Source organism: Ammospiza caudacuta, chromosome 22, assembly GCF_027887145.1.
Source record: "Ammospiza caudacuta isolate bAmmCau1 chromosome 22, bAmmCau1.pri, whole genome shotgun sequence".
In the NCBI taxonomy this organism is placed as follows: Eukaryota; Metazoa; Chordata; class Aves; order Passeriformes; family Passerellidae; genus Ammospiza; species Ammospiza caudacuta.
The window spans coordinates 1,005,868-1,033,469 of record NC_080614.1 but is presented as its reverse complement, the minus strand read 5'-3'; the positions used below and the strand labels follow the sequence as shown (position 1 = coordinate 1,033,469).

The 27,602-nt window shown below is 49.3% G+C and overlaps 1 protein-coding gene across 1 annotated transcript; it reads right to left on the bottom strand.

The window, feature by feature from the left end:
- Positions 1-12,789: 12,789 nt before the first annotated feature.
- On the bottom strand, positions 12,790-18,738 carry LOC131567058 (thrombopoietin receptor-like). The gene is made up of 9 exons (XM_058818527.1): positions 18,685-18,738; positions 14,789-14,945; positions 14,497-14,626; positions 14,067-14,239; positions 13,821-13,966; positions 13,501-13,679; positions 13,266-13,439; positions 13,056-13,147; positions 12,790-12,974 (listed from the first exon to the last, which is right to left on the bottom strand). Exons 1-9 carry the CDS (start codon positions 18,736-18,738, stop codon positions 12,790-12,792), a joined length of 1,290 nt encoding a protein of 429 aa, XP_058674510.1.
- Between the last annotated feature and the right edge of the window lie 8,864 nt (positions 18,739-27,602).

Genomic DNA, 27,602 nt, shown 5'->3' with positions numbered 1-27,602 from the left:
CAGCCCTCGTGCTGAGCATTGGCTCTATGGATCCAAGGCAGGGATCAATGGCAGTCTGCCTGAAGGTCCCTCATGAGCCCCCATTGTCCAGGCTAAAGCTCCCTCAGCACCTCCTCCCTGGCCTTGTGCTGCACCCCTTGCCCAGCTCCCCTGTCCCTCTGTGCCCACGCTGCAGCCCCTCCATGACTTTCTGCTTCCCAGGGCCCACAGCTGCACACAGCACTCCAGCTGTGGCCGCAGCGCTGCCCAGCACAGGGCCACGCTCCCTGCCCTGCTCCTGCTGCCCCACTGCTGCTGGCACAGCCACCGTGCCCTTGGCCTTCTGGGCCCCCTGGCCCCACGCTGCCTCATCTCCAGCTGCTCACGGCCGCCAGCCCTGCGTCCTTTGGGCCCACGCAGCTCCCCAGCCACAAAGGTGCCCATTGCACTTCAGATACAGCAGGCACCGTTGCAAGATGGCCTTCCTGTTCTACCACCTCATGTTCCAAGTAGATATCATCAAGTTTGATAGGAATAGCATTCTAAGTCCCTCTCTTTAAATTAAAATGATCTAATTCAACTGTACAGGAAATTGCTCTTCATTAAATTTTCCCTATCTGCTGTCGGCAAGCATCGTTCTCTTTTCAAAACTAGGTTTTTAGTTCTTCAAACTCTGAGAAGGAAATTTAAAAATATCTATCTCTGCCTTTATTATTTTTGTTACAGGCATGAATATGGTTTTTCTTTCGGCCTTCCTAGCTGGCCCTCTACAGTCTACTGCTACTGGCCAAGCTCTCAGCTTGCTCTACAAGTCTTAAACACCAGGAACATGAAATGTTCCTTTCTCACTCACCTCGGGATCTTCAGCGCTGCTGAATACACGCTTCAGGTGTCCTGTAGTGGGAAGGGAAAATGAACCAGATGCTGTCAGAAAACTGCCTGGGCTGCTGAATCCCACAGAACAAGTCAGCCCAAACAGAGATGATTTCCTGTTTCACAACATCCCTCAAGGAGACACATCTCATTCACACAGCCAGCAAGAGACCAGGACAATATTCTTGGTTGTGCCTACACTGCAGCCAGTTTAGCCAGGAAATGAATACAAAAATGATCAAGCAAATGCAAAGTGTTTTTAGCACTCAATGCTCCTGTTCTACCAAACACATAAGACAGCTTCTGAAATCTTCTCCTTCAGGTACTCTTTTTTTTTCACTCAGTGTCATGCACTGATTCTGATTAACTTGCAGGAAACCGTTGCCCAGAAAAGCTTCCCCACAATCCCCCAGAGGTGGCGCAGTTCTATTGTGGAAAAGCACAGCAGCACTTCCTTTCAAAGGGAACAACTATTTTAGCATTTAGTAAAAGGTCAAGTTAGTCAAATCCTTTCATGACAAAATTTAAAAAGAAAGAAGCTTTCTCGGAATTCTGGGAACAACTGCAGAGTTTTTGGAAAGCCTTAAAGAAGGTCTGCCAGTCTACATTTTCAAAGGTGTCTTGCTTCTCCCAGCAACCTGAGGAAATGACAGACTCTGCTGCCACAGACTCTCCCGTGCAGGGAACGCAAGCCCTGCAGGTTCCCCTGCAAATGCTGCCCCTGTGGCTACAGACACCCCCTTTTTAGCTGAACCTCTTGACAGGAGCTTTACCAAAGCAGAGGCATCCTAATGCTCTTTCTGTTTCAAAATCAGAAACTCAGCCCCCAAGAAAGAGCAGGAAGACATACAAAAGCCAGGTTAGGATACACCCTAAGCTAAGCAGAAGGGAAGCCTCTACTTACGTGCAAAATTTGTGAAATAATAAATGGAATAAGTAATGCCATATGCAGCAAAAGCTGCAATGGCCAGATGGTTAATTATTGGCATATCTGCAATTTTTCTAAACGCTAAAAATACAAGCCTCTAGTCAGTGGGCAGCTGCCTACTGACAGATGCTTTGACCAGGAAGGTTCTCCTGATCTGAGCAAGGCCTAGGGCTGCTCTGACACTCAGGCCTTCCGTGCACCAAGGCAACCTTCTGATGCCACTATGACGACGGCACAACCATGCCCTGACATCACAAAGGGACAGCTCTGTGTTGGTCTTTATGCAAAGCAATAACCAACCTTCCCTACAGAAAACACAAAAGAGCCTGGGAAATTCTCATCTGTCACAAAGCACCGAAAATTCCCCTCATGGGCCAAACCCTGTTGTTCAGGGGATCCAAGAGGAACTCCAGGAGTGCCCCAAGCACCTACAGCCTGTACCCCAACTGAGCACTCAGATGGGACACAAGCAAAGGAAACCAGACCAAGATAATGGCCCACAGCTTTGCACGTGTGAGAAATGACTCTCACTTTTAAAATTTTAAAGGTTTAGTAAACCTTAACAAAGGACTGAATAAGGAAAAGTCGCATCATTGGGAGTCTCTGTGACTAGCAGCCATGTGCTCATCTGCAAAAAGGATGCTCTGCCTTTTATACCCTCAGCCCCTCCAAAAGTTTTGCCAGTCAACTCTTTCTCTGCTGCCCATGGGTGGAGATTACTTTCCTGCATCCCGACTGGAGGTCAGGTGTTGTTACACCCTGCCTGCTGGTCACAAGCCAGCCCTCCCTAAATGCCCTGACTGCCCAGGCTGTTACAAGGGGGACGGGAAAGAGGACTATGGGAGGATATATTACAATATAATCACTACTCATGTGAACATCCACATAACATCTGCTTCTTAATTGTCAGAGCCAACCATTGCATTACTTGTCCAGAACACACAGAACCAGGAGAGAAGCCACTGTTGGCATCACAGCTGAAATGTTTCCTAACAAATCTCCCCACATATTTGCACCTTTATTGGACATGCCCAGGGCTCCGGTGCGGGTACATCTCTGCCTCTCTTCCCCTTTGGCAGCAGTGGAACTGGCAGCATCTGCCCGCCAGCAGCAGCTGCTCCCAGCTGGGAACGCCACTGGCGGCGCTGATTTCCAGAGGCTTCTGTGTGCCAGGGGAAGCCAAGGCAGGAGCGGGTTGAACGGTGCTGGCGCTGCTGCTGCTCTGTGCCAGAGAGCCCCGGCTGGGCAGGGCACGGTGCCCACTGCGCTGCGGGCTCCTTCTCCTGCCACAGCTGGGCACACCTGGCAACAAGGCATGACAACCTGTGGGCAAGCCAAGGGGTTTCTGGGGCTGCACTGCTCTGCACACACCCAGCACACCTGCAGCACACAATTTTAACCCTCAAACAGGTAAACCAAAGGAAAACAACTGGAAAAGATTACATTTTCACCATTCTTACCTGCTCAACAGAAGTCTTCAAAATGAACGTTACCAAGCAAGGCCCAATTCCTGCTGCCAGCTCAGGGTTAGAAGAGAGGCAATCCTTGATCTCAGCACTGGGTGTGTGGGGAATCACTTCCCTAACACGTGCACACCCAGCAATCTCACTTACTAGTTTGTATCCATGGATCTAAGACATATTCAATACTTTGCTGAAACTCACAGGCTAAATATTCCCCCAAATGATTTCATTTACTGATTGATACTTATTGACTTCTTGATACTTAAATCACTTCTCCGAAGTTACTGACAAGAGAACAGGAGTGTCCTGTAGGTCCCTACTGGTCATTGCCCCAGGTTCAGGAGGAGACCCATGCAGAAAATAAGCCAGGACAAAACTGGGCTTGCAAAGCAAATTCTTTCTATTTGTTGCAGTAGCAAATAATACATACCAAGCCCTGGATTCCTAAAAATCTGCTGAGCAGGAGAAGGAGGTGGAGCGTGGTGCTCGGCAGCAGGGGCAGGTGGGCAGTGCACTTTCAGGACATCCCCTGGAGCAAAACCACGTGCATCTCATCCTTCTCACCCTTCCAGCTCAGAACCAGGCCTGGGATCTCCTGCTCAGGAGTGGAATTTCCCAGTTACAGCATCGGCTCACACATGGCTGGTGTGTGAGATGAGGCCATGAATCCAGGATTTAAAAGAACTGGAAGATTTAAAATTTTAGCAAGATTTAGTTAGGGGGAAAGAGTATAGCAAGAAGAGTAGAAATAAGAAGGGATAATTAATTTTTATCAGATAAGGTAGTTAAGGCTAGGGTAATATGTCACTTGCCTGTCTTTACTATGTTTAAAGAAGCGGGATGGGATGCGGATTTCTTTGTGACAAAGAAGAGGACCGTAGCCTGCACCTGGGCCCTGAAACTACAACTATAGCCAAGGGGTGTGAAAGCCTGCCAACACATCATAAGGAAAGAGGTCAAATTGAGGAAGACGTCTTGGCCTTCATCAGAAGGAGACCATTCCCTACTTTAAAACCCACCAACCCATTTGAAGTGAAAGACTGCAGAAATGTGAAGGAACTTTGGACTCAATTATAATACATTTTAATTCAAAGGAGGGTAGGCAGTGTTATCTAATGAATATGTGTTAGGTTTTTTGGGATTTATATGAATGTGTAAGATATTTTAGATGAGTAGAGATGAGAGAGAGAGCCAGTGGTTCTTCACGCATGTCTTTAGGAGACAACTCCTCGTGTGCCTGGCTGTAATAAACACACCACCTCCTACCTTTAACTGTGGGGAGTTCTATTCCACACCTCATTTGCTGACCGCGGCAGGAACGCTTCCCTGCTCCAGCAAGAACATCCGGGCTCTGGACGTCTCTGGGCGCTGCCAGGACATTCCTTTCCTGGAGGCACCTCCGCTCTCGGCTGCTCCTCGTGGGGGACAGACAAGACTGCTGGCACTGTGGAGAAAGGAACCTTTAACTCTGTATAAAGTAACCCGTAAGGCGTATGCAGGGGAAGGGCTGTTCACAAGTCACACAGAGATGTCCTGTGCACGACGTACGCCTGTGCAGTTTGGGCTTGGGTCTGGCTGATGGCAGAAAGGATTTGCTGTGTCAATAAGGACCTGCTAGGAATTCTGGGGGTGAATTGAGCAAATCCTGTTTTATTGCTGCTGTTTTTCCTTTGTGTTGTAGTTGTGGTTGTATTTTCAGTGTGTGAATGTTTGAAGAAGATGATGTGGGTGGATGCCGATGTGGTGTATGGTGTGTGTTGTGTTGAGAAGAGTGAGCTCTCTGTCCCCTCATAAAGAGATATTCCCTTCCCGGTGAGCCTGTGTGTGTGGACTTTCTAGTTGCAGGGATTGGTACTCCCTGTGACACCTGGTGCTTGGGTATACAGGGGGGTTGAGTGGTTTTTCTCCCACACTGTGGTCATTTGGGACTGCACGGTTGTGTTTGGGGAGATTTCAGGATTTTGTTTTCAACAAGTGCAGCAATTTATGCAGAAAACTACAGTGTGGTGATTTATTATGCTGAACTATGGCAGTTCCTTTCTACTGCCCCCCTCTCCGAGCATTTACAGTCTCCTGCCACGAGGAGGACACTCTCTTGCCTCCCCTGGACATCCTCTTTCCTTTCCTGGACACTCCCTTTCTCTCCTGGAGCTGTTCTCCATTAAAGCTGTGGGACTTTGGTCCCGGGAAGAGAGAGCGCCTCTCGTCTTTTGCTTTTGTCCTTGTCAGTGTCACTGGGCCCAGAGCTCGCCAAACTGATCCCCCACCAGATGAAAACTGACAAATGGTCCCATATACACAGCTCAAAAATTGGCCACATTTTTGATGGACTTCAGTGTTCGCCACATTTTGGAATTCCCTATTCCTACACAGGTCAGGCAATTGTTGAAAGGACGCACCACACTCTAAAACCATTCTACAACAAGAAAATGGGGAGTGGCCCAAGCAACACCCCAGATGAGGTTGAGCAAAGCTTTCTATGTCTTTATGTTTTTAATAGCTCATTTGCAGGAACGAATCCTCCAATTTTTAGGCACTTTTCAAACAGCACACAGGAAAAATTGAAAGAAAATCCTTCAGTTTTGATCAGAAACCTTGAGTTAGGACAAACTGAAGGACCATTTCCACTAATCACTTGGGGCAAAGGGTATGCTTGTATTTGCACAGGTGCCGGACCTAAGTGGGTCCTGGTGAAGGATGTGAAACCGTCTCATACACAAGAGCACACCGACAATTCCACCAGCAGGGAAACGAGCACGCAGACGTGAGCCGCACGGAGAAGCTACGGTGCATGCCAGACGTTCCCCGTTCAACCTGGGAAAGCTACAATTCTGGAGTTTGATGTTGATTTTTGGACTGGGAAAATGGTTTGTATCATAGAGCTCTTTCAGCAAAAGCGTGGTGTCCATTGTGTTCCAAAGAATTCTAAGATATCCAAATTTGTAAAAATTGAAGGTTAGAGGGACAGTTTAGTGCCCTATAGTTGGCCAGTCCCTGAACAAGCGCTAAAAGATTTGCTTGAGAACTGAAATAGATGGGGAAGCTTTTGCCAAAAAACAGCTGAACAGGAACATGGAGCTTGATCATATGATATACTGGAACTTGTTGGTTTTGCTTGCTTGCTTTTGCATGCATACATGCCTGTAGATCAACCAAAAACGAAGGTTTGCCTTGCTTTAGCCAAGTCAGCAGGCTCAGACACCGTGTGTTTGACCCATTTCAGCCCAGACAAATCCTTTGCAACCCGTCTGGTTGGTGTGCCTGTGCCAGCCAAGGAGCAGCCAATACCCAATCGTGACAAATATTGGTGTGAGGCTGCCAACGAGACCAATCCCATAACCAGCTGACATCACTGGGCCCCTGATCTTCTTAAAGCACTTTCTGAACCTCAAGAATTGGAATTCTTGGTTCATTGGTGATGGAATTTTGTTCTGAGTTTCAGTACCAGGGAGATCCACAGTTGAATGTTACTCCCCATCATCCTGAGGACAGATACTCCAGTTTGTGGTGCAATTGCAGTACCCCAGTGCCCCCTAAGGGTGAAACTGCTGACGAGTAGATGACCTAGATGAGTCCCCACATCAATTAGCAACAGAATATTGGCTCATTTGTGGAGACAGAGCCTGGCAGGACATTCCCTCAAAAATTAAAGGTGGCCCATGTAGCATCAGACAACTCACTGTGATAGCACCTAACGTTAAAAAAGCCATCAAGAGAAAACACAGAGAAAAAAGATTTGCCCATCATTATAAAGAAAACTGTAATAGCAATTTCAGACCCTGAGGCCCTGCAAAATGAGGTACATTGAATTTATTTCTACATCAACTTGCCTTGGGTGAGGCATTGAAACCATGACACCGATTGGGGTGTTGGCTGAAGAAAGAAGACAGTGCTACTTCCATTGCAATTAGTGACATGAGGACTGATGTTAGTGCTGTCAGACATGCAACCTTACAGAACAGAGCAGCAATTGATTTCCTTAGCAGCCATTCCATGTGTTCAGTGTCACCCCCATGTTCAACACTGTCACTGTCAGCTTTGACAGCTTTTGGACTGTGTTTGAGAAGTCAATTTTTTCTGACTGTTGAAGGGCTTTGGGGCCCAGAGTTCTTGTTAGGAACAAGGGATTAAGTGTGTGAGCCATGGAGTTGTTGGACCAGGTGTTTTGTCTAAGTGGTGAGAAGGGTTTCTTCCTTTCTGTTTCTCTTTCAAGGGGAATATTAATGTTGCCCCTGAGTCCTCAGGAGGGGAGCCTGTGGACAGAGCTGCAGCAGAGGGAGCTTTGCCTGGCACCGAGAGCTGTGGGAACAATCCCCAGGAGCCCGAGGAGCCTGGTAAGGACAGAGCCCCCACTGGTTTAGAGAGGGGTGAGATGGCTGCTCTGAGCCTGCCTCTGGCAGGGAGGGAGATGAGAAGGCTTGAGTTCCTGTCTGCAGCCTTGGTGCTTCCTGGTGCCTTGAGTTCAAATCCTGCACTGGCACAGCCTGCCTGAGCCCTGCCCTCCACGCTTCTCCAGAGGCTCTGACACTGAGTCCTCTGAGGGAATCCACAAAATTAGAGAGTTTTGGGAAAGCTGCAAAAGGCAGGTCTCAGATACAGCAGAACTGTGATTAGAGCCAAGCAGCAGCCGTCAGATAGGTCAGCAGAAAAATTATTTAAACTGCAGAAAAGCAAGGACAAATAGAACAATGGTCTGTGTATTAACGCTGGTCTAGAATAAATCTCCAAGCTACAGAAAAGTTTATCTAGCAAGATATTGGGAAGGTTGAAGCTTAATAATGGAGTTCAGTGCATTGTGTTTTAAGGCTTACTGGTAGGTATTGTCTTCAAAATAAACAAGCACTGTTTTAACCAAAGGTACCTGTGCTTATAGTGATTGGATCCAACTACTGTCAATATGCTTTTGCTTTGTGTGATTGGTCAAAAAACTTTTAAAGTAAGTTTTAACATTAAGTTCCTGGTCTGCTGCCTGGGATGTGAGCTGCTGGCATCTTCCCATTGTCATAACCACGTAATGAGAGTGATGCTGGAAAACAAACAGCTCGAGGCGCGTTCCTCAGCAGCCCCGGCCCGCTCGGGATTTCTACATAGCCCCTGCCAGCGTCAAATGGCACGGCTTGATTTGCAGGGCAGACAGTCTTAAACATCTGCAATATCCTATCAGAGTCCTAGTTTGGCTTCATTCAAAGAAAGGGGAGAGTGCACCTAACACTGACCACTTGTTAGGCAATATCTTCCACCTTGCCCTTGTACCCCTACAGAGAGGCTGTCTGCAAAAGGCCCAGAACACCCTCCAAATCTGCAGCAAGGCCAGGAAAAGCAGGCAGAGAATCTTTCTGTTATCAAGGTCCCCCTTCCTAGGCGACTTGACCCTTTCGACCTGACTCTCACTTGAGATCTACCCATGATAGAGCATTGCAGGAAAACACTTTAAAGGGTCATTAACCAGAACCTGCTTGGAAAGCAAGGGTAGAAACTCTTTCCCTCCCTGATGGGATGCGGGCTGGCAACTGCTGCTCTGAAGATGTGCAGCTGCTCCTGTCTGGAGAGGCCATGGAAGGGCTGTGATGGTCTACGGGAACCAGAGGAATGATGAGCTCAGGTTGGCATTTGAGCTTCATGGGAACAAGCAGAATGAAGAGCTCACAGTGGAGATGAAATTTGCCTGTGCCTGGCTCCTCCAGTGAAACCCCAAGAAGTCCAGATGAAGCAAACACCTTCTCCCAAGAAGCTAGGAAACCTCAGAGTCCTGAGCACCTGCACTTAGCCTGGAAAGGCCGGGAGGCAGCTCTAAATCCTCAGGTGAGGCAGCACTGAGGTCCTGGTATGAGAGCGCTGTGTAGCAGTGCTGTCCAGAGCCACTGCCAGGAAGTTCTGGGAGCTCCAGTCTATGAGATTCAGTTCTACAATTTGAAAGAGCAATGCAGGTCACACCATGCTTGGCTAGAGAGCCCTGCCCTTCACCCGTGCTGCTGCAGCAGGTGTGGGTGCACATGTGCACACACACACGTGCAGGTGAGGGGCAGCCTTCTGAGTGTCACTATGCCCAGCTGCTGGGGCCAGGTACCCTGCTCCAAGGCATCTACACTGTGCCCTAGACCACTGTCCCGCTAAGGCCACACAGGGACACTCCAGAAGGGGTCTGTGCTAGCCTGGGTACACCAAATAATACAGATAGCCCAGTTACACTGTCCTAGGAACAGCAATCCAGTGCAGAATGTTCTGGATGCCCAGCACTCAACCCTGTAGCCGACTTACAGTAGTCGTTGAACATCTCTGGTGCATCCAAGACCCGTTCTGGCTTTGAGGGAATATTTCTGCTATTCTTCCTGCTGGATCCAGGTGCCATTTTCTGACTGTAGGGCACTTTCAGCTTATTCTGACAGCCTGTGTGCAGGGGAACAGATTTGTTAACCTGAGTTAGTTTCCTCCCAGCTGCTCACCCAACTAGGAATCCCTTGGAGTGAAAATGAAGTCCTAAGAGAAACACTCACAAGCCTGCAGTGCACTAAAATCACTGGCAGTATGAACTGCTGAACAGGGGTGAGCTACAATTTCCTCATTCATGGAAACAAATTTGACAAACACTTGGGTTTTTGAATCCCAATATATTTAGTTGCAGTTTAAGCTAGAAAGTGAACAGAAGAGGGTTTGATGCTCTTACAGACTTCATGAAGGTTTGGAACCTGCAGTATAGGTGAAAGTTCACTGACATCTTTTCATAAAAATCTTTTCTTTAGGATTTTTCCCCTTCTGAGAAGCTGTGGCCTCAGCAACAAAAGGTAAACAATGGTTATCTGCTGCTGGGGAATGCAACAGGTGGATGTGTGATTGGTCTCGGGTGGATGTTTGGATTTACTGACCACTCAAGGCAGAGCTAGGTCTTGCTCTCTGCTGAGACACAGCCCTTTGTTTATTCATTCTTTCTCTATTCTTAGCTTAGCTAGCTTCTGAGAACTTTCCTTCTATTTCTTTTAGTATAGTAATAATGTAATATATATCATAAAATTATAAATCCAGCCTTCTGAACATGAGGTCAAGATTCTCGTCTCTCTCGCCACCCTGAAGACCCTTGCAAGCCCTGTAACAGGTGACCAACTGGCAGTCATAGCAACTCTCCTAAATAAATTCACTGTAACTGGTATGCCCTCCCTCGACCTCAGGAACCTTAAGAAAGGAGACTCCAGCCTGTACAGCTCTCAGAAACCAGTTGATTTCTCCTGTGACCACACACAGAGCCTCTGTGTTGCTGTTCCCCAGACCTGATCTCCCCTGCTGATTCAGCTCACACAGAGCCTGTATCACACCTTCTGGAGCATTCTGTGGTTTTCCTCTGAGGTGGAGGATTTTTGCCTCTTCTACATCAAAACCATTCAGATTCACTGCCCAGGCTTTCTGTTGCTCCTACAGAGACAAATCACCCTCAGTGCAATGCATTTAAAACAATTCCCACACTGCAATTTAAACAGACACCTAAGTCCCCTTCTCTTAGAATCTGAAGATGTTTGCCTGTGCTGCAAGGGTCAGTCACACAGAGGCAGGTCAAAGCACTTTTTCCTCAGACTGTCATACATCGTCCTGGCTCACATTTTCACACAATGGCAAATTCAGTGTCATTGCCAGTGGGAAAAGCCACAGCCACAAAGCGACCAAATGCTTCACAAACAGATTTCAGAAGACAGTGTAAAACATTCCAGAAGTGTTCCCTGTGGAGACATTGTCCTAGAATAGCTACCACCAGCAGTTTCACTTTGCATAGGCTCACAGCTTTGTGTTTGTGTTGCCTGCTACATTTTAAAGCCTCATTAGTCAAAAGCCAAATTTTGCTACCAGAAGCAGCATAGGCTTCGAGTGCATGGCAGTCTCTACAGCTTCAGTCTCATGCTAGGCTCCTGAAGCCCAGAGCTGCAAGTAGTGATGGCTGGGACTTGTCAGTCCCGTCTGCCCACTTGATAGAACCTCTTGTTCACTGCTCTGTAAAGGGGCAGGAAGGAGTAGCGGTTGTTGAAGCAATTGTAACTTAGCAACATGCTCACCTTCTTGGTAGGGGAATCCTCAGCAGGGTCATTCTCTTTGCTTAGGAGGAAATTTGCCATCTCCATCTGCATGGTGCTGCGTTTGGGAATGTAGCGATCCCCCCCGGCCTTTGTGGGGTAGCTTTGAATTTTGGATCCAGATTTACCTGCATTCACATATGAAAAGATTGTCTTACAGCTATTTAAAAGCCTGCATTAGAGCTTTCACGGGAGCAAACCCAACACTCTTCCACATCACACCCACCAGACAAGTAGGACTCTGAGGTCTCATGCCACACAGTCACAACTAACTTATATTTTCCTCCCTGCCACCAAGTTGGTTAGGGACAGTGTGATGCAACTCCTTGGGTCTAGTGCAACAATTCCAGAGTCCAGAGATAAGGGGAAGATACAAAAGCGCTCACAGGATGTAAAGCTGTCAGCTGACAGTCCTGCCCACACTCGTCCTAGCATACAGCTGTGCCAGCAAGGCTCAGCTGGGCAAACAGCAGCTCGCCAGCCCCAGTGCTCAGAGCTCTGCCCCTCATGCTGGCAAGGAGGTGGGTGGCTGTCAGGAGCACAGCCCACCTCCTCCTGCCTGAGCAGCAGCCGGTAGGGCAGCGTGGCAGGGAGCCCAGAGCCCCATGGCTACGGACAAGCAGCCTGGGCGAGGCTCCCGCACTCAACCTCTGCCGCCGGTGGCCGGCGCTCACCGGCTGTCGTGGACGGCGTCTTGCTGGAGCTGTGGGAGCGATTGCCCGGCTTCACGGGCCACACGCCGACGGGGCTGGGCCCGGGGCCGCTCTCCTTGGCCTTGCGCTGCCATGGCGCAGGCGGCGCGGTCGGGATCAGCGTGTCCAGCTTCAGCAGCCCGTGCAGGTCCGCCTCCAACAGGAACTGCGCCGTGGTCCTGCGGGCGGGCGGGGTTAGCCGTGCCCAGCGGCCGGGCTGAGCCTGCTCCGACAGCCCCGCCGGCCTCCCCACCACCGGACCGTGCAAGCGCTGCGGCCGCTCCTGCCCGCCAACGCACACCCCCACTCTCCCCAGCCGCTCCTCGGGACACTCCGTCAGCCGATACGCCCTCCCTCCCTCCGCTCCTCGGGGGTCCTTGATCAGACGGCACCTCTTCCAGCCGCTCTTTGGGGCTCCCTCCGATAAGCAACATTCTCCCTTCCCCTGCCCGCCTCACCACAGCCTCCCCGCTCGGGACTGCGCCTGCAGGCCGCCTCTCCGGCCCTGTGGCACGCTCACCTCCGCGGCGCCGCCGCCGCTCGCCCGCCCCGCAGCATTTCAAACGGCGGGCGGATGGGGCCCCGCTGGGCCGCTTCACACCCACCGGCCGCGCACTGCCCGGCGACGGCCGCGCGACGCAACGCGATTGGCTGAGCCGCGGGACGGGGCGGAGCGCTCCGCGCATGAAGTGAGGGGGCGGGAGCGGAGGCGGGACCAGGTCTTGCTAAGGCGGGGCGATCCGCGCCGGGGGCGCGGCGCCGCAGGAGGGACCAGGCGGGGGCTCGGGGGGAACAGGAGTTTATGGCGGGGTGGGGGCGGTCGTGGCTGCCCGCGGCTCCCAGCCGCTCATGAGCAGGTAGGACTGGTTGGCCATGTCGGTGCTGGACAGGCGGCCCCCAGAGTGCTCCGGCGGCGGGCCGGGCAGCACCTCCAGCAGGCAGGGCAGGACGGTCTCCTCTGGCGGCTGCTTTTCGAAGGCATGGCCTGGGGCGACATGGAGTGGACGGGGTAGGGGCTGCCCTTCGAGCTGCCCCCGGGAGCAGCTGAGTCGCCCTGCCCACCCACTGGCCTGGCCGTGCTTGCTGCTTTCCTGGAGGAAGCTGCCCAGAGCACGGTGCAGCTCAGGAACGGGCGGCCGGAGTTTCGGCTTCATGTTGCTGGGTACGCAGGAAGGGGCATCGAATTTACCCTCAGACTTGAGGTGCCCTAATGCCCCATGCAAGGTGCCCAGGCTTGGTGCTGGACCCCCCCGCCTGCCCCCGGCACAGCCCTTACCTGTAGAGGGAGGGGAAGGTGCAACACAGCCCCAGGAGCGCTGCTGAGAAGAGCAGCGGCACCACCGTAACACTGGGGCTGAGCCAGCCTGCATCGGCGGAGGAATGCCGGAACTGTAGCCTTTCCCAGAGCCACCATCTCTGAGCCCCTCGCAGCCCCCTGCCCCGTGCCCCCCTCCCCATTTCCAGCACTGTCTGCCTCTTGCCCTCAGCCGTGAGGCTTCTGCGGCCGCAGCCTCCAGCCCTGCCCCTTACCCGCATCGGCCACGGCATCAACCACAACGGGTTTGGTCCCGGCGCTCCAGCTGCCCGGGTACCACGGCCCGCTGGGTTGGGCCCGCACCTGCGCGGGGTAGCGGGAGCCTGGCCGCAGGTCCAGGACCTCTTTCCTCGCTGCTCGCGGAACCTGCAGGACCTGCGGGGCAGAGCCGAGGCGGAGGCATGGCTGCTGTGGGCTGGCACCAAGGGGCGGATCCCGCTTGGCCCGAGCCCGCGCCTACCGTGTGTCAGCAGCGGAGGGGGCAGCGCTGCTCGGGCTTCCCTGGGCAGGCCTTGCCTTCCAGTCATGGCTTTTCTCCATGGCATAGCGGACCTGGTAGTCCAGCTGCTCTGCAGGCAGCTCCAGGGGCGGCAGCCACTGCACGCTCAGCCGGCCCTGCGACACTGTTGCCTGCACAAGCTGTGGGGCATCTGTGAGCATTGCTGGTGTTGGGGATAGGCATTCGTCGCTCCTGTGAAACGGGACATGGGACACTGTGTCCCCTGTGAGCCAAGCAGGGGCTGCGGTGGCACTGGGACTCACCAGCCTGGTGCAGCCAAAAGGGCTCCTTGAAGTAGCTGAGTGTGGGCAGCATGTGGGTCCTGGTGACATTCACCAGGACAGAGATGGCACTGCCAGCCTTGGGCTGGAAAGTGCAGGCATAGGTGCCCTGTGCCCCCCTGCTTACCTCCTCGCACTGTTGCCATGCATCTTCCCTGTGGGAGGAGTGGGGAGCCAGTCAGTCTCACCAAAGCAAACCCACAGCCAGCATTCCTCCTGCTCTTCCCCCGGAAAGCTACTGCTGCTTGTAGTTGGAGGTGCAATGTGGTGAGGGGGTATGAGATTGGTGGTGGAAGGGCAGGACAGAGCAGGGCATGGGCAAGGGGCCCAGTGTGGGATATTGGGACACAGCAGGACCAGTGGTCTCTGGGATGTGCCTGCATGGGTGCCACCTGCCTGCCATGCCCCTTACCTTGTGCCAGCCCCGCTCGGAGGTGGCCGGTAGAGGAGCTGGTGGGAGCTGTGGGGCTCTGCAGGGTCCCAGCTCCACTCGCAGCGCTCGTGCCGCAGGTAAGGGGTTCTGCAGCACAGCCCGATGTCTCCTGGGCAGGGAGAGCCAGGACAGGGAGGGGGCTGCTTCCCCTTGGCCCCCCAAAACTTGGGAGTCACACCTTGCTACAACAGGACCCTCACCCCTGCAGCCCCAGGCGTGGGTGCCTCCCTGCTGTTGCTGCCAGCACCCTGCAGAGGGGATGGCTGCTCACCGGAGGAGTGGGGGGTCTCTGCAGCCAGAGCCTGTGACCAGGGCCCCCAGACGCCGTCCATGGAGGTACCGTCGGGCTTGCTGCACAGCTGGATGTGGTGCCTCACCCCTGGCTCCAGGCCCCGGAGCACCACCCAAGTGTTGGCCTGGACCAGCCTCTGCAGGAGAGGGGCCAAGCTGAGGAGCAACTGCAGGCTCCAAAGGCCCCTGCCCATCCCTGACACCTCCAAGGACCTGTCCCAGTGCTGCTCATTTCAGAGGGTGCTGCCTTGGTGGAGAGAAAAATCAATCTTCTGCCTTTCAGGGAGCTGAACGAGAAGGGACTCTTCACCATTCAACACCTGGCTGGGTCCCATTCAGAGGTCCTGCTTTGAAGCCTCCGTCAGGTTTTCTTGGCAGTTACCAGCGAGGTGAGAACATTGTTCTGAATTGTCCCCTATACTTCATACACGGTGTGTAGAGTAGGTATGTGCTTGTGTTGGAAAAGAAATGAAATTTAGCAAAATATTTAATTATAGTGAGTTGTGTGTGAACTGGTTTGTTTAAAAGTAGTTTTGTAGTCGCTGAAAAGTGTGTTGAGTTTTGTGTGTGTAACCTAGCAGGTAGTCTTAGGGATTTAATAAATAATTAAACTAGTGCGGGAAAGTAAGAATGCTAACGTGTCTGGAGGCAGCATACAATGCTCTTAGAATAAGATAAGCAGAGGATTAATGATCTTGTTTGTGAACCAAGGAATGTATCACAAGGGGTCTGTGACCAGGCAAGGGGAACGGGGAAACTGTTTCTTGGAGACTTTGTTATGAATCGCATGTATAAGAGGGAAGCACCCACACGTGAATTTGGGGGCTCGGATTTTGGGACGTGAGTCCCCCAGTTCCCCGGGCCCTTAATAAAGCACCCACAAAACTTATCCGAGTTTTGTGTCATCTATCAATCGGGCAACAGTTTTCTGGCGACCGCGGCAGGACTCCAAGGGCTGCTGGGGCGGTTTGCATCCTGATCCACTCCAAGCCGGCACCGAGCACTTCTCGGGGAGTAATCGGTCGTACCCGACACCCCGTGCCTGTTGGACAATTGCCAAGGTGAGCCCGAAGGTGCTTTATATTGGAAAAAGGTGATAATTGGATTTGGATTTGGTGGTTGGTAAAAAAGCCTAGGCTCCGGCCATAAGACGTCTAAGGACGCAGGGCCGGAAGTCACCTCCTGTTTGTTTTAGGGAAGGACGGCGAGAAGGTATATTGGTTTAAGGTATATTGGTTTATTGGGATTAATAGTGGAAATAAAGGTTGTCATATGATGTCTTTTAAAACTTTTAAAACCTTAGTGCAAGCCAATGGTAAAATACCTGGAAATACACCATTAGGTTGTATATTGAAACGGTGGAAAAGTGAGGGGTATTATCAAGAATTGGATAAAAGCAAAATGATAGATTATTGTAATCATTGGTGGCCTGAATATGAGATTGGGGAAGTGGGATGGCCGGTGAATGGTACACTGGAATTGGGGATAATGGAATCTTTGATGCAATTTTTAAGGAGAAATGAGAAATGGGATGAAATACCATATTTGGATTTGTTTTTCGTTTTATATCGGAAAGAGGAATGGCAAAAGGAATGCGGTATTTTTGTTTTAGAAGTGAATGATGAAAGGGAGTGTGTGGGATGTAAAGAAAGAAAGGAGCGTAATTTGTATCCTTCAGTCAAGGAAGATTTGTCTTATTGTATAGCACCTCCGAGGGTTCCGGTTGCTCCTAATGTGCCCCCTGCTCCCTCTGCGGATATAGCTATAAAAACGGGATCTAGTGAGAGTGATAGTGATGGTGGTGATTTAGAAAAGAATGAGAGTGTTAAAGGAACTCCGTTAGCAGGGCGGACTCACAAGGGAAGGAAGGGGCAGAAGGGGCCACAGTTAATTGCGCCGTTAAGGGAAGCTGTGGGACCACAGGGAGAAAGGATACTTATAAAGGTGCCTTTCTCCCCCGGGGATTTGGTAATATGGAAGCAATCAGCGGGGAGTTATCGGGAGGATCCTGAAAGGGTGGCAAGGGTGGTTAAAATGGTAATAAAGACTCAGAATCCGGAGTGGAATGATTTACAGGTATTATTAGATACTATAATGGATTCCACGGAAAAGGAAATGGTTATTAGAGCCACTAGAGAAAAGGCTCGTGAGGAGATTCGGTTGAGACAACTAAATGAGACAGTTGATGAATTGGTACCAAGTGAGGAACCTAAGTGGGACCCAAACTCTACGGGAGGAATAAGGGCTGTAAAACGATATCAGGAATTGTTGGTGGAAGGAATTAGGACAGGAATACCTAAGACTATGAACTGGTCTAAGTTGTATTCGGTCAAGCAGGACAAGAATGAGTCTCCGTCTGCCTTTTTAGAACGATTAAAAGACATGGCTCGGAAGTTTACTAATTTAGATGTAGAGGATCAATCAGGAAAACTTCAATTGGCCTTGTTGTTTATGGGGCAATCACAAGAGGATATTAGGAAAAAGTTACTAAAGCTGGAAGGAGAGGATACTAGAAGTTTGGATAAAATGCTGGAGGTAGCGTGGAAGGTATACAACAACAGGAAAAAAGAAACTGCAAAAAGACAACAAGCTAGTATTCTGGCTGTAATGCAACAGACAGGGGCAGGAGGAAGACCCATTAGGGGTCGAGGTCGGGGAGGAACTAATCGTGGACAGAGGGGGGTTGCCAAGAGGTCGGGGAGGATTTGGGTTTGCACCTAACATGGGGAGGTTGGATCCAAACCAGTGTGCGTTTTGCCGACAACTGGGACACTGGAAAAATGAATGCCCGGTTAGAGGAGGTATGGGCATGGGAAACATGGGATTAAGGACAGGTCCAATGGGGAATGCTCCTGTGGGAGGATTCACAGGAGGACCAGCAGAAGTCGCTCAAGCACTAGTTTTGGGAAACTATCAGAATCAAAGCTGACTAGAAAAGGATTTAAGGGTAGTTTTAGAAATAGATGGAAAGGATCAAGAATTTATGGTAGACACTGGAGCTACTTATTCTGTACTCAATAGACAATTGGGACCTTTGAGTGACACAACGGTACAGGTGGTGGGGGCAACAGGGAAGCTAGAGGAACAACCATTTTTACAACCTTTAAATCTTAGGTTTGGGGGGAAGGAATTAGATCACCAATTTTTGTATATGCCAAACTGCCCCACACCCCTTCTTGGCAGAGACCTGTTGTCCCGACTTAATGCGAAAATAATATTTGAAGGGGGAAGGGTGAAATTGGAAATACCTGAGGAACAAATAGCAGGCATTTTTGTAATCAAGGAAGTGGATGCCTCTCCTATTCCAGAAGAAATTGAGCAGGCTGTAGTACCCTGGGTATGGGAGTCAGGGGTCCCCGGAAAATCTAAAGCTGTGCAGCCAGTAAAGGTGGAGCTAAAGGAAGGGGCCCGACCAGTGAGGATAAAGCAATACCCCTTGAAGCTTGAGGCAAGGAGGGGAGTAGCCCCGTTAATTAAACAATTTTTGGCTCAAGGAATATTACAGGAATGTGAATCAGAGTATAATACTCCAATTTTTCCAGTAAAGAAACCTAATGGTAAGTACCGTTTGGTACAGGACTTAAGGGCTATTAATGAAATAGTGAAAGACATACATCCAGTTGTTGCTAGTCCTTATACCTTGTTAACATCTGTATTGGAGGAGTTTAAATGGTTCTCAGTGATTGACCTTAAAGATGCCTTCTTCTGCATCCCACTGGCAGTAGAGAGTAGGAAATATTTTGCCTTCGAGTGGGAGAGTCCTGATTTTGGGAGAAAGAAGCAGCTTATGTGGACGAGACTCCCACAGGGATTTAAATGCTCCCCTACTATTTTTGGAAACCAACTGGCCAAGGAGCTGGAGGAATGGAAGATAACCCAGGTAACAATATCCCCATCCTTGTATGTAGTCCTGCAGTACGTGGACGACATTTTTCTGGCTACTAAGGAAAGGGAAATGTGCGTGGAATTAACAATTAAATTACTCAACATGCTTGGCCAAGCAGGGTATCAGGTTTCTAAGGAAAAAGCTCAATTGGTCAAAAATAGCGTTATTTACCTCGGTTGTGAGATCACACAAGGGCAGAGACATTTGGGAGTAAACCGAATAGAGGCAATATGTGCTATTCCTTTGCCTCGTAACCATCAGGAATTGAGATCTTGTCTAGGAATGGTGGGATGGTGTCGACTGTGGATCATGAATTTCGGTCTCCTAGCCAAGCCACTATATGAGGCCTTGAAGCAGCATCGGTTGGAGTGGACGACACAGCAAAAGAAGGCCTTCCAGGAATTGAAGCAGGCACTAAAGGAGGCCCCAGCCCTAGGACTCCCTGACCTGACCAAGGAATTCCAGTTGTACGTGAATGAGAGGCAAAAACTGGCATTGGGGGTCCTCACCCAGAAGGTGGGATCCTGGAAGAGGCCAGTGGGATACTTCTCTAAACAACTGGATTCGCAGACCCGACCTAAAGGATGAACCATTGGAAGAACCTGAATGGGAACTATACACTGATGGATCCAGTTTTGTCGAGAATGGGACTCGCTATGCCGGGTATGCAGTGGTAACATTGGATCAGGTAATAGAGGCAAGGGCTTTGTTACCTGGAACTTCGGCCCAGAAGGCAGAGGTGATTGGACTCACCAGAGCCCTGTATTTGAGCAAGGACAAAAGGGATAATATCTGGACAGATTCTAAATATGCCTTTGGTGTGGTTCATGTACATGGGGCATTATGGAAGGAAAGGGGGCTTTTGAATTCACAGGGAACCAACATCAAGCACCGGGAAGAAGTGCTACAGCTACTGGATGCGATACACAGTCCCAAAGCAGTTGCAATAATGCATGTTAGAGGACATCAGACTGCGGAAGGAGACGTTTACAGAGGAAATCGATTTGCTGATGTTACAGCACGCAAGTGACACGGGAAGTATGGACTCAAATGGCATTGGTACCGGTAAGAACAAATCCGGCTACCCCACACCTGAATCAGGAGCCCAAATATTCAATAGAAGATGGAAAACTAATAAACTTGCTAGGGGCACAGAAGAATCAACTTGGGTGGTACGTTACACCAATGGGACAAATAGTGGTACCTACCCGCATAATGAAATTTATTTTGGAATCAGAACATAATAAATGTCATTGAGGGGCAGAGGTATTGGTAAAATTTTTGAAGAATGAGATAATCTCTAATCAGATGTTAACAATGGCAAAAAGAGTTAATGCAATGTGCCCGGTATGTTTGAAAAATAATCCAGTAGTTAGGAGACAAATACAAATGGGAAAGTTGCAAGTCGGGCCACAACCAGGAGATTACTGGCAAGTTGATTTTTCTGAATTGCCTAGGGCACAGGGATACAGATACTTGTTAGTGTACGTATGTACATTCTCAGGGTGGCCGGAAGCTTTTCCATGTAGAACTAATCAGGCTAAGGAGGTGGTAAAAACCTTGTTAAAAGAAATAATACCAAGATTTGGAGTACCTTTAGGATTGTCATCAGATAGGGGTCCGCATTTTATAGCCGGGGTAGTGCAGGAATTAGCACGAATGTTAGATATAACCTGGAATTTGCATACCCCCTGGAGACCTCAGTCTAGTGGGCAGGTGGAAAGGATGAATCAAACCCTGAAAGGACAAATCAAAAAGATTTGCCAGGAAGCTAAACTGCACTGGCCTCAAGCTTTGCCTTTGGCCCTACTCAGGATTCGAATTAAACCAAGGGAAAAGGTAGGCGTAAGTCCATATGAGATATTATATGGCAAACCATATCATGCAACTGTATTAAAAGGGGAGGTACATGTGAGTGGGGACCAGGTGATTGCAGAGTATGTTATGTCACTTAATAGAATTCTTTAAGAAATACGTTACAGTGAAATAGACCGCTCACGCTGGAGAATTCTGTCCACGACATCCAGCCTGGGGACCAGGTGTACGTCAAGAAGTGGATCACGGATCCGCTACGGGAATCATGGAGCGGACCCCACCAGGTGATGGTGACGACCTACACGGCGGTGAAGGTCCAGGGGATGGATGCTTGGATCCATTACACCAGGGTAAAGAAGGCACCGTTCCAGTGGGAAACCCAGATAGTGTCTCCAACCCGGATGATCTTCCGCGCAAAGCCGCCTTCGTAATTATATTACTGCTAGTGATCATGAGACTATTACCCGTTCAAGGGTCTACTCTAGTACAGGTTGAAGAAACAAAGGTTACAGTCATGGAAGGGCTGGATGTTCAATTAACTTGTGTTATCTTTGACAGCCAGAAAGTTGAGGCCGGTGAAGTTATTGCAATATGGCAACGGGGGGCTGAAAGAAGCCGAGGCAAGATAGGAGTCGGTTGGGATCAGGATAAACAACAAGGAAACACGGTACTGAATCTTACCAAGGTAACCACAAACGATACGGGAGAATATACATGCTTGGTCAAAATACGGGATAGTTTTGATTACAAAAGAGTGAGTATGAGGGTTTTGCCATGGACAGGGGATCGTGCTGAAAACATAAAGGTTAATCCAGTATCAATGGCAGTGGACATGTGAGATGGGCCACCTCTCAGAATAAATTGTTCCTTCCTAGTAAGATCAAGATATCAAAGGAACCTTTGGGTCAAATGGTAGAAGCAAAATAGGGAACTGACCTGGGACAGAATAGAGGACGGGACCAGTTGGTGGGAGAAGGAAGGCAAAGGTTGTGGGTGGTCGAGTGTCACTAATCCTAGAATAGGAAATGCATGGTGGAGGCATGACAGAATGATGTTATCCTTACAGAGACACGGTAGAAGGAGTAGACGAGAGGTTAATGATACAATAGAATGCAATACTGAGCAGGAAAACTTAGTGGTAGGATTAATCAGAGATTTTGGGATCATGCAGAATGTGACTAAAATAACAGCTTGCCTGCCCTTACCACAGGCTGCAGGTGAACCAATTCCCTGGGGAATAATACCAGTAACCAAAATGCCTGAAACATTCAAGAATGTTTCATGGTCCTGCCAGTCAGTTCCCAAACCAGTAGATGTATGGAGAGATTTGTGTATGACCATTCGGGCTATGACTAGAGAGGAATGTGAAAAGAATTCCAATCATTATGGTTGGATTCAAAATACCAGGAGGTGTTTAATTGCAACCCCAATAGATGAGCCATGCAATACAGTACGAATAAGAACGAAATCCCAACGAAATGAGATGAGTTGTCAGAATGTCACACAGAATTTTGACACCTGGAATAGTTGGAAGACATTACGGGGACCTAGTGTTTTGGAACACTATAATTACCTTGGGGAAGTACAATGGTGCATCCAATGGTCAGGACTAAAGAATCAGTCACATTATAGGGCCCTTCTCACGTCTACATCTTCCCCAGAGTTCAGACCGCAGAAAGAGGATTGGAATTGTACTGAGGTTTTTACATGTGATACACCGGAAGACCGAATTGGATTGGTACCGGTGAAAATGGCATTAAAGTGGGGATGCGAGTGTAGGGGGTATGATCACACGGTTAGCAGAGAATCCATGGATGGACCTATAGATTGCAGATCTACTACTGTGCATAGCCCTGGAAATTTAGTCTGGGTGTTGGGACACAGACAGTGGACCACACATTTACCTCTAGATGGATCAGTAACACAAATCACCCTAGGGCTTCCCACATTGTGTCCATACTGGAAACAGAATAGATTGATCCAAAGGAAAGGACTCAGAAAGAGGGAAGAATCCCTAGAGGAGCAGTGGCATGAACCTGGCTCAGGAGTGCAATTTGGATGGATATTGGAGTCATTATTCCCTCCGGTAGCGACATATCGAAACAGGGAAATGCTCAACAATTTGTTAGGACAGACAGAAAGGTTGGCAGCAGCTACTAAGAAGGGATTTAAAGATCTAAATTTGCAATTGCAAGCTACATCAAGAATGACACTACAAAACAGAATGGCATTGGATTTGCTACTGTTAAAAGAGCATGGAGTTTGTGGTTACCTGAGTAGGAGAATAGATCATTGCTGTGTACACATTCCAAATGTTACACTTGAAGTTGAGAAAGATATTTCTCAACTGGCAGAACTGGAAACAAAACCCAAGGAAATTGAAAAGGAAGCACAGCATAATTGGATAGGAGCAGTATTTGATTCTTTGGGGCTTCACCTGTCTGGCTGGATTACGTCTGCTATACAATATGTACTAATGTTTTTAGTATTTCTAGTGACTATATGGATTGTATATAGATGCCTCTTAGGTGTGATCGAAAAGGAAAAGAGGCGATCTCTCCGGTTGCTGAAGGCGATGACCCGCGGGCGGCAGAATGAGGAACACTCCCCACCTCGTTATGAAGATGTTACTGTTGATTGAGCATCCTTGCAGCAGGACTGAAGGATGCTCAAAAGGGGGGAAATGTTGGAAAAGAAATGAAATTTAGCAAAATATTTAATTATAGTGAGTTGTGTGTGAACTGGTTTGTTAAAAAGTAGTTTTGTAGCCGTTGAAAAGTGTGTTGAGTTTTGTGTGTGTAACCTAGCAGGTAGTCTTAGGGATTAAACTAGTGCAGGAAAGTAAGAATGCTAACCTGTCTGGAGGCAGCATACAATGCTCTTAGAATAAGATAAGCAGAGGATTAATGATCTTGTTTGTGAACCAAAGAATGTATCACAAGGGGTCTGTGACCAGGCAAGGGGAACGGAGAAACTGTTTCTTGGAGACTTTGTTATGAATCGCATGTATAAGAGGGAAGCACCCACACGTGAATTTGGGGGCTCGGATTTTGGGACGTGAGACCCCAGATCCCCGGGCCCTTATTAAAGCACCCACAAAACTTATCCGAGTTTTGTGTCATCTATAAATCGGGCAACACTTTTTCATCTCCATGTGTGCTCAGGGTCTGCCTTCATTTCTGGTTTTAGACCTGAGATTTCTAATTTCTGTCAGCTATCTGTAGGATCTGTGGGCACATGCAGCTGTATTTACTGCCAGGTCGGGTATCTGACACTCATCTTTGAGTGCAAATGCAGAAACTGAAACGCTAATGATGTTATTTCCCAGAGTCCCAGTCTCTGCCCAAGCTGTAATTCAACACTGCAAATTATTCTGTAGACCTGAGCCTGTGTTTTCTGTTTCCTGGCTGAGTGCTTCAACTGCTGGTGTTGCTTTTTGGAACAGGAGCACCTGACTCTTTTATCTTTATGACTTGTGCCTTGATGATTTGAAAGCAGCCCTTGCTTTAATTTTCTAGTAAAAGGGCCTAAAATGAAAGCTGTGGACATTTTAGAAGTGTTAAGTAGAACACTGAGTGGAATTTTTATTTTAGGCCCACAGTGAGCAGGTCTGAGGCCAGAAATTGGTGCCAGAGTAAGTGCCTTTCTGTGCTTGTGCTCTCCAGCTCTTCCTGTACTTGTATGTTCCCCTGGACACAGTGGGATGTGTTGTCATTTCCTGGGACTTCTCCTGAAGGCAACTGGTTTTCTTTCCAAGGTGATTCTTATGCTTCCCCTCATGGCTTCCCCAGGTGACCAACCTCCGTTCCAAGGTGTCCTGCTCTGCCATTGTCACTCTGGGAGAGCTCTCTGTGACCTTGAAGAAGGACATGGACTCTGAGGTGCATGAGGGTGCTCGGGTCCTTCTCCAGATGGTGTCCATCTCCCCAGAATTTGTTCAGAAAGCAGCCAGTCAGACCCTGGGCATCCTGGTGGAGAATGTGACTCCTGAATGAGCAATGACTGCTCTCATGGACATGGGAGTCAAGTAGGTTCTTCTTCTTTTAGTGATATTCTTCACCTTTGTGTGTGTGGCAGGGAGAAGGGATGAGACAGAGAATGGGAATGGTTGGAGGGAAGGGTCCTGTATCCTGCATCTTCTATGAACTCAGTGACTTGATTCTCCAACCAACCTCACTTCTGTCCTCTCGTCACCTATTTCTGCCCTCCTGCAGCCCATCAGTTCTCAGAATCACAGAAGTGTAGAATATGGGGAGCTGGAAGGGGCCCATCAGGACCATGGAGTCCAGCTCCTGGCCTTGCCCAGAACAGCCCAAGGGTCACACCAAGTGCCTGAGATTGCTGTCCAAATGCTCCTTCAGCCCTGTCAGGCTTGGTGCTGTGACCACTGCCCTGGGGAGCCTGTTCCAGTGCCCAACCACCCTCTGGGTGAAAAACCCTTTTTCCTGATATCCAAACTAAAGCTCCTCTGACTCAGCTTCCTGCTGCTTCCTGCAGTTCTCCCAGTCTGTCAGATTTTCCTAGATGTGGTGACTGATGGGGAAGGGAAAGTGCCTGCAAAGGCCAAGGATAGAGCCTTGTGCTTTTGTGGGCAGAGGGGCAATTGCAATTGCAGCTGTGAGCAGTGTTTGGTATTTCACAGCAGGTGCAGCTCCTGCCAAAGGAGTCTTGTATGACTGTCCTGGCCTTAGAACTCTACTTTCTATGCAAACTGATGTTTCATGTTAGCCTTGAGAAGATGAATCACTTTACAGGCACCTCCACAGGCTGACAGCCATGGCACAGTTGAAGCAAATGCTGCCTTGAATGTTGGTGCTGGGCCTGATAGTTCCCAAGAGACACTCTCTAGAACAGGACAGCCTGGCTAAACTGCCTGCCACCCTTTCCTCAGCTTTGCAATAGGGTAAAACATTCAGATGGATCCATTGCCAAGCCCCACAGAAGAAACAGGCTGCATTGCTGGATATTCTGCAACTTCACAGCCCACCACGTGTTTTCCCTGCATTTGTTATTTTCCAAAGGTCTGCAGATTTGGGGATAAATGGGTGGAAAGAGCTTCAGTCCTGCTGTAGCTCTGTGTACTGGGTGCCCTCTGATGGGTCAGCTTCAATTGTCCTTAATTGCTAAATTATTCATATGTCATCTATTTCTTTAATCTTTCTCCGAGTAAATACTGTGAAAGAAACTGAGTATCAGACAGTGCAGGGAGACTGAATTCCTCCCTCTTCCGTGCAGGCAGGCCTAGTGTGCAATGCTACCTTTGTGTTTAGCTGAGGACAGAGCCTTGTGCAGGTGTCTGAAGGTGCAGGGAGAGCCCAGGCTCCTTCCCCCAGCAAGGGCAGGGAGCAGCTCTGGCCAAGGCCGGCGCTGCCGCTGCTCCTTGTCCCTGTGCCCAGGGTTTGCTCTCTCCTCCCCAGCAGCCGCCCCGCCCCGGTGCGCGAGTGTGCGGCCCAACTCCTCCTGTCCCTGGTGGAGAGAATTGGAGTCACCCAGCTCGCAGGCACCCCCAGGGCTGAGAGGCTGCCACACGTGGCAGGGAAGCTTGCTCAGGACTGCCACAAGGACACAAGTAATGATCTTCATTTCACCTCCCAAAACAGGAAAACCGTTTTGTGTCTGGCTGTAAAGGTGAAACCACGCAAGAGTGGAAACTAAAGGGAACATGAAGTTACCTCACGGTGTGAATAAGGGTCATAGAATCATGGAATATGCTGAGTTGGAAGGGCCCATCAGGGTCATCGAGTCCATCTCCTGGCCATGTGCAGTGACCCCAAGAGTCACTCCATGTGCTTGAGAGCATTGTCCAAACTCTTCTTGAGCTCTGTCAGCCTTGGCCCTGTGACCACTGCTCTGGGCTGCCTGGGCAAATGGCTGTACTGGGAAACCTTGGGTTGGCCAGCAAAAAGGAGCATTGCCACCTTTTTGCTGTGGCTTGAAGGATTCTTTACTGAGATCAAAAGAGCTCAGATCAGCCAGTCCAACACTTTTGTTTGGCCTCAGGTGCACAACACAAAGCCAAAGTGTTGGCTAATGTTCATCACTGAAGGATACCAACATCCATTTTTCATTAATTTCAGACTTTCTAGAAATATTTCAGGGGTCTTTAGCCAAAATATTCAGTCTTTCTAAACCTGTTCTGCAGATTTCTAGAATGCTGTTATCTGTGGCTCAGTGAGTTCCAAACTTCTTCTTGAAGAAAACTGTGGTTTCCTACTGGCAAAATCGAAAAGGAATCTTACGATTTCAATGGGGACCAATAGAGGAATCTTTGGTGCATATCCCTGCCCTTGATGGCATGCTATGCCATTTGATGGCTTTGACTGTGGGAAAGATTTTTTTTCTTTTTTTGGTTGCTTTCTGAAGTGTCCATGCCATGTCCCTCATATCTTGCCCCCTAAGTTGTGTCTTCCTCCTTGACTTTTTCCCCTGCTTTTGCAACATCTGTGAGCTTAGTTTTGGCATGTTTTGGTCCTTTGCAATGCATCTGATTTCCTCACAGCCTATTTTTTGAAGACACTAAATTTCCCGTGTTTCTGCTTTTTGCAATTGCATTTCATTTGAACCTATCTCCTTTCTGGAGTGTTTGTTAGCCTTTCTTTTGGGATTCGCAAGATTCCGTTTCCCTTCCCGAAAGGAAATGAAATTTCCTTACGGGAATGGAAAAGGAATCTTGCGATTTCAATGGGAACCAATAGAGGAAATCTTTGGTGCATGTCGCTGCCCTTGATGGCATGCCATTCCATTTGATGGCTTTGACTTTGGGAAAGATTTTTTTCTGTTTTTGGTTTTTTTCTGAAGTGTCCGTGCCATGTCCCTCATATCTTGCCCCCTAAGTTGTGTCTTCCTTCTTGACTTTTTCCCCTGCTTTTGCAACATCTGTGAGCTTAGTTTTGTCATGTCGGCCCCTGCCAGGCGTCTGAGCAGGGACGAGGAGGCAATGAGGCCCCAGGCCTGCAAGGGTCACTTGTCCCATCGTGGCCTCAGGCCCAGGCCCAGCAGCCATGGCCAAAGTGCTGCCCATGTTGGCTCTGGCAGGGCTGTCTCGCAGCTGCTGCCCATCCCTGTGCCCTGTGCAGCCCAGGCTGTCCCACGG